Source organism: Diadema setosum, chromosome 6 (genome assembly GCF_964275005.1).
Source record: "Diadema setosum chromosome 6, eeDiaSeto1, whole genome shotgun sequence".
Lineage (NCBI taxonomy): Eukaryota > Metazoa > Echinodermata > Echinoidea > Diadematoida > Diadematidae > Diadema > Diadema setosum.
Window position 1 is genome coordinate 12913462 of NC_092690.1, and position 11887 is coordinate 12925348.

Genomic DNA, 11887 nt, shown 5'->3' on the forward strand with positions numbered 1-11887 from the left:
CCATACGGTTTTACGCTGCGAGTTGCAGCGGGTCGATGCGAGTCAGTGCGGTTGCATGGAACCGGGTCAATTCGGATATCAATACGGAATTGAAATAAGTGAGAAAATTTTGAACGCCGTATCGAAGCCCCCGGAATCCATCAGGAATTGACACGGGTTACAATGCGGATCAATGCGGGTCTCTACGGCTCGAACCGGTCGATACGGTTTTAATTCCTTATGGACCTGGTACGAAAGCCGGCCGTATGTGACTCTATTAAGACACACCCGCACCCAGATGTAGGAACTCACGCAAGTTGGCACAAACACACACGCACTATTCCACACACACACACGTATATCATGCTTATGATTTGGGGATTTGTTTTCTTTTTTCTTTAAGACGATCTTGCTTTACAGACAGCCACTATTTGCGGACGACATATTTGTCGTCTCAAAGAGGAAAAGATTTGCAGTAATTTCATGTGAATTTATAGGAATAGCTTCATCACTTACTATATTAATCCAATCTATTGCTATAGCAGGCACAACATTTACCTCACGAATTGGATCCCATAAATCCCAGGCATGGCCTGCTATAGACGTTATAGACAATGATAAGTTTGAATGATTACTCTCTAAAAAAGAAATTGAGTAAGAATGTTCACTCTTCATTTCATTTTTATTATGCCTCCGCCACGAAGTGGTGCCGGAGGCATTATGTTTTCAGGTTGTCCGTCCTTCCGTCCGTCCGTCCTTAATGAATTTTGTGGACAGCGTAACTAAAAAAAAAAAAAAAAAAAAAAAAAAAAACCGTTCAATGTATCATAATGAGACTTGGTATAGTATATGCATGAGTGGGCGAAGTTGTGTCTATCAACTTTTTGGCGCACATGCTCAAGGTCAAAGGTCAAAAGGTCGAGGTCAAATGCTCAAAATCATCATTTCCCCCGTATCTATGCAATGCCTGGAAGTTTTTTTCTTGAAACTTGGTGTATACATGTAATACCAAATAAAGATTCTCCTGAGAGAGATTCGAGTCATGAGGTCAAAGATCCAAGGTCAGATTTCAAGTGAAAATGTTAAAATTTCACTTTTTTCTCCATATCTTGGAAATGGCTCAAGCTATCTTCATGGAACTTAGTCCATATGCATTTACTGACTAGCAGTGATTATCTAGGGAATGTGACGGTCATGGTCAAAGTTCAAGGTCAACTCATCATAATTTCACTTTTTCCCTCATATTTAAATGCAATATTTACCGGTTTTTTCTTGAAACTTGATATATACCTGTATAACCCAATATAGATTCTCTGGGAAGTTTCTTGCCCAAAGGTCACAGGTCAAGTGAAAGTGCTAAATTTAATTTCTTTGTCCATATCTTGAAATTTACTCAAGTTATCATCATGAAACTTAGTACATATCTATACAGATGCATGTTCTACCTATCAGTGATTCTGTTGGGAATTTTAGGGTCATAGGGTCAAAGGTCTAGGGTCAAAGGCCAAGTTAAAATGCAAAAATTGTACCGTTTGATAGTAAAAATACACTTTTCTCCATACCTTGAAATTTAATAAACGCACAGACTTATAAAAAAATGTTAAAAGTTAAGTAAAAATCCTCAAATCCCCAAATAACTTTGCTCTTCTTAGGCAGTATAGCCATACATCCAATTAAACCTAGTTCAAGGAAAGTGAATATTCAACACATTTGTGACAAACCTGTCATTTTAATATTTTGCCAATTATGTGAAATTGATGACACATTGTCAAGACATTGTAGTATAGACTTGGAATAATTACGACCATGCATTAAGGCGGAGGCATATTTCTAGTTTCATTTTATTCCATTCCAACAAAAATAAAGAATATGACAATTGCATATAAACAAAGTAAATTTATTCACTCTTGAAGGAGTGAATAACAGAAAAGAGTGAATTTAGAGTGAAATTGGAGTGAATTTTGAGTGAAAATGTTCATTTTCACTCATCTTAGAGTGACCTTAGGGATCACTCGAAAATCTTGGAGTGATCGCTGAGGTCACTCCAAAATCAGTGGAAATGAACATTTTCACTCTATTTTTTATTTTTTATTTTTTATTTTTTAGAGAGAGTATGTTCACTGAAGAGGTAAATATCTTTTAACGTGAACTATGTTATGATGAGCTCGGTGTCATGTCCGACTTTGCGATAAATCATGTTTACATATATGAAACTCATTATCCAGCAATGGCAAGTCCACGAAACGCCAGTCACGATAGGGGGCGTGGCGGAGAGAGGATAGGTAGACGCCAAGGTGGAAGGGTTCTTGAAGAGACAGAACGAGGAAGAAGACGTCATCCAGATCCCCTTTGGGACACCGAAGTGGAACAGGAGGGTGAGGATGGTTCCTGGAGAGGGGCATCACACTCGACTAGTGGTCGACGAGGCCATGGGACAAGACATGATCCTTCCAGGTACATTTTCGTTGGGATGTTGCCTCGTTTTCATATCGAGCATAACCGAAAGTGAATCTTTGTTAAAGAAAAAAAAAGAAGGAATAACAAAGGCTTGCGATGATCATACCACGTATACGTTCTTTTTCGCTTTATTTCATTGGAAGGGTGTGTAATGATAGGCCTAATAAGAAGAAAATACAACGGCAAAACTTTTAACGTAGTAACTGATAGCTTTGGATAAAAGCAGAATGGATCTGTAACTGATTATTGCTTCTGATTAACAATGGAATTATTTCTTTTCTTTGCTGTTTGCATTTGACTTTTTTTTTGAAGTTTCCATTTGTTTTGCGGTATTTCACATGTATACATTTTGAAAATTCAACCAGAAAAATCCCAATTCAACGTGAATTTAAGTCACATCTTCATTCACTATAATTTTTCAATTGATAAAGCGCATATTATTTTTTGAGGATTGTCAGTAAAGATTACACAGAATGCAGCTTGACAAACTTGTTTACGCTTCTATGTTTTCTCCTGACATTTACATCTAGTACTCGTTCAAGTGGGAGCCACCATCATCAGCATCGTAACTTTCTACCAATAAGCTCTAAATTGCTACAGAAAATTCTTCAAAAAGATACTTCCGAGGCAGCGGTGGAGCTTAGTTCACTCAAGGGATGTGTAAAAGCCGGTTTCAATCAACTCACAATTGATGAGGAAAGGCAGAGGCTTATGTGGCGGAGTTTGGCATATATCTGTGGAACCATTGGCGCAGATCATACAGTCACCATGCTACTCACCTTGGTATCTGACTCAAAACTGCTTACGCTTCATCTCCCGACCTATCTCATCAGACTAAGAAGTTTCGCAGACGAATATGTCGATGAAATACAAACTCTCCTAACCGACGTCTTCATCGTGTTCAAAACAATGCTACAGAGTTTGCCGAGTCGTGTGACAGATATCAAGGTTCCCTTCACTCTACTGGTAGACGCGGTGGAAGGTTTCAAAGAAGTATCGACAGATCTCTTCAAGCATCTAGAGTCTATCAAGACTGACTTATCACACCAAATTGATGCCCTTGAAAAGGAGCAGGACAAAAGACGTCAATTGGATCGCGCCCTCAAGAATCCTCCTCCAGATAATTTTCGCGAGCAAGGCATCTTCCCTACCGCAGAAGAACTTGAGGCCGGGTATCAACCCTTCCTTCGGCCTCATATCAGGAAAGGCATTTACGCGGATGGATATCACTATCTGGATGTGCAGTTCAGACTCCTCAAGGAAGATTTCATCTATCCGTTACGTATGGGCTTCTCAGAGTACTTTGCCTTCAAAAGAGAGCACCCCAACAAGACACCCAGAATTCATGACATCCGAATATATGAAGACGTGAGATTTGTTCGACCTATTTGTGATTCTTCCGGCGTCTCTCATTGTATCTCCTTCAAGACTCTACCAGGAGTTCGATGGGAAACAGCTAAGAGGCTTATGTTTGGTTCTCTAGTTCTCCTTTCCAGCGATGACTTCCAGACATTTTTCTTTGCAACAGTGGCCAACGGAGATGTAAAAGAACTGGAAGCCGGCCTTGTTGCTATTCGTTTGGTCGATCAAGGAGACGCTTCCCGCCTGTTGGGAAGAACTTTTGTCATGGCAGAATCTACTGTTTTCTTTGGAGCTTATTATCCAGTTTTGCAGGGACTTCAGCGAATGCAATCCACTTCTTTGCCCCTTGCGAGATACATCCTCGGCCTCCGTGAAAATGCAGACGTGCCAGTCTATCTGCGGACAAAGTGTGATGAATTGCCAGAGCACACTGCGTACAAGAAAATGGACATATCCCCACTGTTTAATAACAGGACAAGTACTCGCTTGAAACTTGGACTGCAGCGAGATTTTGAGCAAGAAATTGAAGTCACGAATGATGATGCTTGGCCGAATGGTGGTGATGTCAAACTTGATCCATCACAACTTGAGGCAGTGAAGACAGCACTCACTAACGAACTCTCCGTTATTCAGGGCCCGCCAGGAACAGGCAAGACGTATGTCGGTCTCAAGATCGTTGAAATCCTTGTTCGGAATAGGCATTTATGGTGTCCTCAAGAAGATCCTGGACCCATTCTCTTGGTATGCTATACAAATCACGCCCTAGATCAATTCTTGGAAGGTATTGTACAGTTCCTTCAAGAGGGTATTGTAAGAGTTGGTGGTCGAAGTAAAAGCAAAGAACTCGAGAAATTCAATCTACATAAACTACTTCGTGGTAGCAGAAGGCCTGACCCTGACGGAAACCAGGAAAACTATATTGATCGAAGAATCAGGCATCTCAGAAAGGAAGTTCATTTTGCAAAGCATATCGTGGAGCGAACGCAGGCGCGAATGGCTGGAGCTAAAGCGGGGATCGTCAACGAGTCTGAACTTTGTCACTTTATGTCATGGACGCATTACTACAGTCTCCTCAGACTTTGCAAGTTGAAGACGATTGAATCGTGGATGGTGGAATGGCTTCTCTGTGAGTGTCAAATGTACTCCGACTGGATGCAAGGACTAGAAACACAAGAGGTAAATGAAGAAGGGGAGGAGGTATCTAAAGGCACGGAAGAAACGACAGAAGCCAGCAACAATTCGCAAGATACAGAGCAGGCCAAAGAAGGAGATGAGGAGATAGCGGAAGAAATGACGGAAGCCAGCAACAATTCGCTAGATACAGAGCAGGCAAACGAAGAAGAGGAGAAGGTAGCGGAAGATATGACGGAAGCCAAAAACAGTACTCTAAATACAGCACAGGCAAATGAAGAAAAGGAGGTTGTAGCGGAAGAAATGACAGGAGCCGACGACGGTGCAATAGATATTGAGCAGGAAGGGGACTTCATAGAGGTAGAACGCATGATGGAAGAAGACTTTGAGACAGAAATAGCTGACAAGAAGGACGACCTCCCATTTCTAGGTCTCGATCTCTCTCAAACAAACAGTCAACTCAAGAGGTACATCTCCCAAAAGCTGCTTAGAGCAGATAGAATTGAGTCAACTGCCATTAACGAAATTCTAGATGTGTGGCAAATGTCCCCAAATCAACGATGGGCACTGTATCACGAATGGCTTAGCGAGTACATCGAAGATCTTCGTATTCGTCTGCCAGTCTATGAAAACAAGTATAAGCAACTCTGTTTACAACTAGAAGAAGCCAAGGACATAGAGAAGGCGCAAGTGCTCCGAGATGCTACCATCATCGGCATGACGACAACTGGGGCTGCTAACAAACAACAAGTACTTCAAAGAGTGGGACCAAAGATTGTGGTTGTTGAGGAAGCTGCTGAAGTACTCGAGGCTCACATCACAACTGCCCTCCATTCTTCTTGCCAACAGCTCATCCTTATCGGTGACCATCAACAACTAAGACCCAAGCCAAACGTCTACATGCTGGCAAAGAAATATCATCTGGACATTTCCCTCTTTGAACGACTGATCAATAACGGATTCCCGTACACACAGCTACAGCTTCAACATCGAATGCCCCCTCAGATTGCGGACGTCATGAGAAAACATTTTTACGATGTCCTCGATGATAATGACTCTGTGAAGGAATTTGAGAACATCCGCGGTGTAACCAAAAATTTGTTCTTCATTGATCACGCACAAAAGCAGGAATGTAATGAGGACATTCAAAGTCATTCCAATTTGCATGAAGCAAAATTCCTGGTTGCTCTATGTTATTATTTCATACAGCAGGGATACAAGACACATCAGATCACCATCCTCACACCCTACACAGGGCAGCTTCCTCACTTCAAACAACTAATGGTGCGCGATAAGTGTCAAGGAGTGAAGGTGACTTCCATTGATAACTACCAAGGAGAAGAGAATGACATAATTCTTGTTTCATTCGTAAGAAGTAACCACGATGGTAAAATTGGCTTTCTGAGAATCTCAAATAGGCTGTGTGTCTCCTTGTCAAGGGCGAAGAAAGGCATGTTCTGCATCGGTAACTTCACCATGTTCGCTGAGCACAATGACTTGTGGAAAGAGATTGTGGAGGATCTGAAGAAAACAAACAGCATCGGGGAGTCATTGCAGTTGCAATGTGCAAACCACCCTGACCAAGAAATTGCTGTAAAAACAGCAGAGGACTTTGAAAGAGTCCCAAATGGAAGCTGTACCCAGCCATGTGAAGCTAGGCTAGAATGTGGACATGTATGCCGACAACTTTGTCACCTTACTGACAGAGAGCATGTTTTGTACAAGTGTGAGGCACAGTGTTTCAAGACCATCTGCAGTAACAATCACACTTGCCCGAACGTGTGCTACAAGCCTTGTGCCACTAGCTGCTCTGTGATTATCGAGAAATTGCTACCTTGCTTGCACTCATGCCAAGCGCCATGTGGACGGAACATATCTGATATCAAATGTAATGAGCCTGTCGAAAAGACTCTACAATGTTCTCACAAGCGCATCCTCCCTTGCCACGAAAGTCCAGTTTATCTACATCCGTCTTGTGAGATAGTCGTCACACGGCGGCTAGGGTGTGGTCACAAGAAAAGGGGAAAGTGCTGTCAGCAAGGTGAGTGCGAGGAAATCGTGGAAAAGACATTGGATTGTGGTCACACCTGCTACGTGGAGTGTCACAAGGATCCCAGCAAAATAAAATGTTCTCAAGAAATAGAGCGAATGCTTCCATGTGGACATAAGCAGATGTTTCCATGCCACAAAGATATTAACAGTGTCGTGTGTGAAGTTTTAACGAAGAAGATTCTCTCGTGTGGGCACAAGATGGAAGCAAAATGTTGCGATAAGAGTGAATGTCAGCAGCTCGTATTGAAGATACTTCCATGTGGTCATTCTGAAATGGTAAAATGTTTTAAGGATCCAAAGAAAGTGCTGTGTACCTCAGAATGTCGGAAACTACTTGCATGTGGACACAAATGTCGAGGTAAATGCGGAAAGCCCTGCACGGAAGAGTGTGGAGAAATGATAACCCGAGATGACTGGCCATGTAAGCACAGAGTGACGGTCAAATGCTCTGACAAACCCAGCGCATGTTACGTAAAGTGTGACGTAACATTGCTATGTGGGCATTCTTGCAAAGGTACATGTGGTGAGTGTGATCGAGGACGTTTCCATTTGCCTTGCACAGAACATTGTAAGAAGATGCTGATTTGTGGACACAAATGTACACACAAGTGTGGGACGCCATGCTCGTCGTGTCAACAGAGGTGTCCACAGAAATGCCGTCATGGCCAATGCCGTCATCCTTGCAGTGTACCTTGTGAGCTCTGTTTAAAGCGGTGCAAGTGGAACTGTCCACACTTCATTTGCTCCAAGCTATGTTTCGAACCATGTGATAGACCACCGTGTGACGAGCCCTGTCCTAAGAAGAGGAAAAAGTGCGGACATCCCTGCATTGGTCTCTGTGGAGAGATTTGCCCGACGCCATGTAGAGTCTGTGACAAGACCGAGCTGGAACAACGCTTTTTCGGAACCGAAGACCCCAGTGTATCACGGTAAGCATTTACGTACCTTGTTAGCGTATCAGGGCAATTAACCCCCCCCCCCCCCCCTGGTTAAATGCTGGTTAGTGAAAAGGTTAGAGAAAGATTAGCGTTCGGGTTAGGTTTAGGGTATAGAGTTTGGGTTAGGGTTAGGATTAGATTCAGAATTAGGATTAGGGTTAGGGTTACGGTCAGTTAAAGGGTCCGGGGTAATTGCCGGGGGGGGGGGGATTAATTTTGCCCTAGACCTTTTAACATTTGAAGTGCTAAGTCCTGGTCTTCTGTTGCAATTTGTCCCGGGCGTAATCGTCAGGAGCACGATGCAATCATCAATTTCAGCAATAATTTCTTTTAACATGTAATCAAATGAGAATTATCGTACATAGAACATACACAACTTCGATGAAAGATGCGATTCCTTGTAAACTGACCTAATGTATATACTTTTTCAAAGTTCATTCTTAACAACATTGTTGAAAATATGCTATGGTGTATTTGTATTATATAAATAACAGTGTTTATATATATATATATATATGTATATAATATATAAAACACTTTATTGATATCTAGGAAACTCATATCTGTCACAGAAAATTGCTGATGCATTTATCATTATAATAATATAATCAGGATTATTATCACTGGATAAACCTTTGTTCCATTTAAATAATAATAATAATAATAATAATACATACAATTTCTATAGCGCCGTTCTCCACTTTGATTAAATGCTCAAGGCGCTTTACAATAGGTACATCAAAGCAAACAGATTGAAAATACAAGTACATCACAGTAATAGAAGAAGATGAAGAAGCAGAAAAAAAAAAGACATGAAAGTCTGTCTTCAAAAGACACTGGTCTTCAAAATGCACTGCTAAACAGATAGGATTTTAAATTACTCCTGAAAGATGTTATAGAGCTTGAGTCTTTCAGCTCACGAGGAAGTGAATTCCACAGTGTTGGTCCAGCGTGAGCGAAAGCACGTTCCCCCCAAGATTTCCTAGAAAACGGAATATGTAAGAGACCTGAAGTTAAGGATCGAAGAGTTCGTGAAGGTTGGTATTGACGAAACAAACAAACATTGTAATCAGGAGCTGTTCCCTCAATAACATGATAAACCAAAAGAAGTATCTTAAACCGAATACGCTCCTGTACAGGCAACCAATGAAGACTCTTCAGGATAGGTGTGATATGACTGCGTTTACTTGACAAAGAAACAATACGTGCAGCGGCATTTTGTAGCTTTTGTAATTGGGCAATTTGCGAGTTTGGTAGATTGAAAAACAAACCATTACCAAAATCAAGGCGTGAAGAAATAAGTGCATGAACAAGTTTTTTCGTGGCAGAGCGAGTCAAATACTTGCGAATAAAACCAATATTGCGCAATTGATAACGGACTGATTTAGAAATGTTGGTGATTTGATCGGACATAGCCATGTGAGAGTCAAACATAACACCCAGATTGCGACATGACTTTGACAGAGGAATATCATTACCTACAATCGAAATACAATTAATATCCAACTTATTCAAGTGAGATTTAGAACCAAAAAGGATAAATTCACACTTGCTGTGGTTTAGAAACAATGAGTTAGACCTCATCCAAGCATCAATATCAATGATGCAATTTTCTAGACAGCGCAGTGCATGAGATGCTTGGATTTGATGTGGTGGAAAAGATACAAAAACAAAAACATCAAGAAATAAGTATACACTTAGCTTATGAAATGAGATGTAGGATTATAGCGCCTACCATCCACTCGTCATCATGTCGGTGTCTAAATAATATATTGCCATTATGATTTGACGTCACAATTTTGCTTTCATTAAAAGATACATCCAGCTTGAGGACTGCGGTCATGTCTTCGAGGTAAAGGAACTGGATAAAAAACTTGGATATCAGACAGAAAATACAGCAACCGCATTGACACAGTTCAAGAAGATCTTGGTAAAACTTTTATTGATTTATGATATAATACCGCTACATAACCATGATATACTAATCAGTTTCATCATGACTACATGTATTATAAGATGCTTCCCAATCTCCTCGTTTTGAAATGATAAACTTGTTGAAATTATCGACGAAGGGGAATTGCGAAGAGTTAAATGGGTTCATAAACACATGGAAGAGAATCGGTTATTAGATCATGTGCAATTACAGCGTTTGTTGTGAAGAGAATACAGAGAGAGATTTTGATTAATTATTGATTAATCAATTTATCAATTAATATTCTACGTATACAGAAGCAACGTTGGTTTCCAAACGTTGACACCGTGTCGCTCTGCTCACGCTGGTCAAATGTGTTCTTATAACGCTAATAAGTCAACAGGATGGAGTAATTAATCTTTATAGAGAAAGATGTGAGCCGCGGTGTAGCTTGTTCGAATCGGATTCATCTGACGTTATGTCAAGGTTATTACTCATATGATAAATTCATTTTGGAATTCTCTCCATAGAGCTCACTGGTATTTACTACTACTCGCGCTTTATCAAACGATTTTTTTTTCTTTCAACCGACAACTTTAGATAAACTTCGGAAGTGCTTCACGAAAGGATAGTATGTCATGTATTGAATAAATATCCTTCGCGACACAAATCGAATGGAGTATAACAGGTGAATACCGCGTCATTCTAGAATTTGCAATGATTTACATCATAACATAATACTGCACAAGATATTTTGATATCGAAAATCATTAATGAGTAAAGTACATGTTTGCAAACAAAGAAAAAGTTGAAATTGTGTTTACATTTTCATTGAAGGTACCTGCTTGCCCGAGATGTGGCAAACTCATAAGGGTAAGTTGGCGATACGGCTCCCTTCTTCACACCTATCAAAAGAGTTTACGTTGCGCTGCTGAAAAATCCCAAGAGGAGCTTAAGAATCAGGTGGCTCAAACAAGTACGGAGATCGACAGCCTGACCTGTCAGCCTCTTACCATCAGGGAGGGGAGACACCTCCATGGTCTAACTAAAAAGTCATCACTTTTACTGGGTTGGGCGAAAGGCCTTCAACACGTGACGTCAGATCATAGCAAGGGGGCGATGTCTCACCTCTCTGATCATAGCAAAGGCATCTGTCTCCGGGTTAACATGATCAGTCGCGTACAGTCGTGCAGCGGTTCATGCATTCGCAAGTTCCGAGATTACATGGCATGCAAAGAGGTAAAGGATGTCGAAACTGTTGGAATGTTGGTGGAGACGCTTCAAACCAGTGTGGATGAGGTTGAGGATTTTCTAACCAGAGACACTGTCGAGCTAACCGAGCAGGAGATCCATGATACGGAGACTGAACTGAAAAGGCAAATCATGCTCAAAGAGTTCCTGTTGCTTCTTATCGAAGAAATGAAGGACACTTCTGAAATGGAGAAACTCGTATCCATTTTGACATCTGCGACCCGCTTAGGGAACAAACAGTGGAGATCAGCCGATGAGCTTTTGACGAAGCTATACCGGAGGAATGGGTTCGTTCGGTCAGAAAACCGTTCTCTAGGTGACCTTCCCGAGCAGGTGTCAAGTCATTTGGATGCCTGGAGGCAGTGTCCCGTGGGCCATGCACTGAGGAGCAGCGAATGCGATTCAAACATCTGCCCAGCATGCGATGATGAAAGGAACGAGAGTGAGAGAAAACGAAGACAGGAAATGCAACAGGAGAGAGGACGGGGCCGAGGACGAAGACGGGGACGAGGAAGAGGGAGGGGTCGTATTCAGAATCGAAGAAGATGAATTCGGACTCATTTTCGGAAAAATGCGAAAATAATTTGTCGAAGATATATTGTGGAAGTAGTTACGCCAATCAAGGGATTTTCGCTTTTTTTTTTTCTCGAGTTGAAGTGCTGTTAGAAAATATAGAAGGGTCAATTTTTACTTTAGTTTACCCTGTCACATGATTTCAACAAACTGTTTAAAGCACAGTTTCCTTTTGTGTTTCTTTTTTTTCCGAACTTGCTGTTGCAATGTTGACATTTTGTTTTTCTTCCAT

The 11887-nt window shown here is 41.3% G+C and overlaps 1 protein-coding gene across 1 annotated transcript; it reads left to right on the plus strand.

Moving 5' to 3' along the window:
- Positions 1–2206: 2206 nt before the first annotated feature.
- Positions 2207–11631, plus strand: LOC140229541 (NFX1-type zinc finger-containing protein 1-like). Its single transcript, XM_072309789.1, has 5 exons — positions 2207–2433; positions 2967–5179; positions 5243–7910; positions 9735–9849; positions 10669–11631. Exons 1-5 carry the CDS (start codon positions 2207–2209, stop codon positions 11629–11631), a joined length of 6186 nt encoding a protein of 2061 aa, XP_072165890.1.
- The last annotated feature ends 256 nt before the right edge of the window (positions 11632–11887 follow it).

Excerpts from the sequence above, each read along its gene's own strand:
- LOC140229541 (XM_072309789.1), top strand. The coding sequence starts at position 2,207 with ATGGCAAGTCCACGAAACGCCAGTCACGATAGGGGGCGTGGCGGAGAG. Across the intron at positions 2,434-2,966 it reads ACAAGACATGATCCTTCCAG|TACTCGTTCAAGTGGGAGCC; the intron begins GTACATTTTCGT and ends ATTTACATCTAG. Across the intron at positions 9,850-10,668 it reads CACAGTTCAAGAAGATCTTG|GTACCTGCTTGCCCGAGATG; the intron begins GTAAAACTTTTA and ends TTTTCATTGAAG.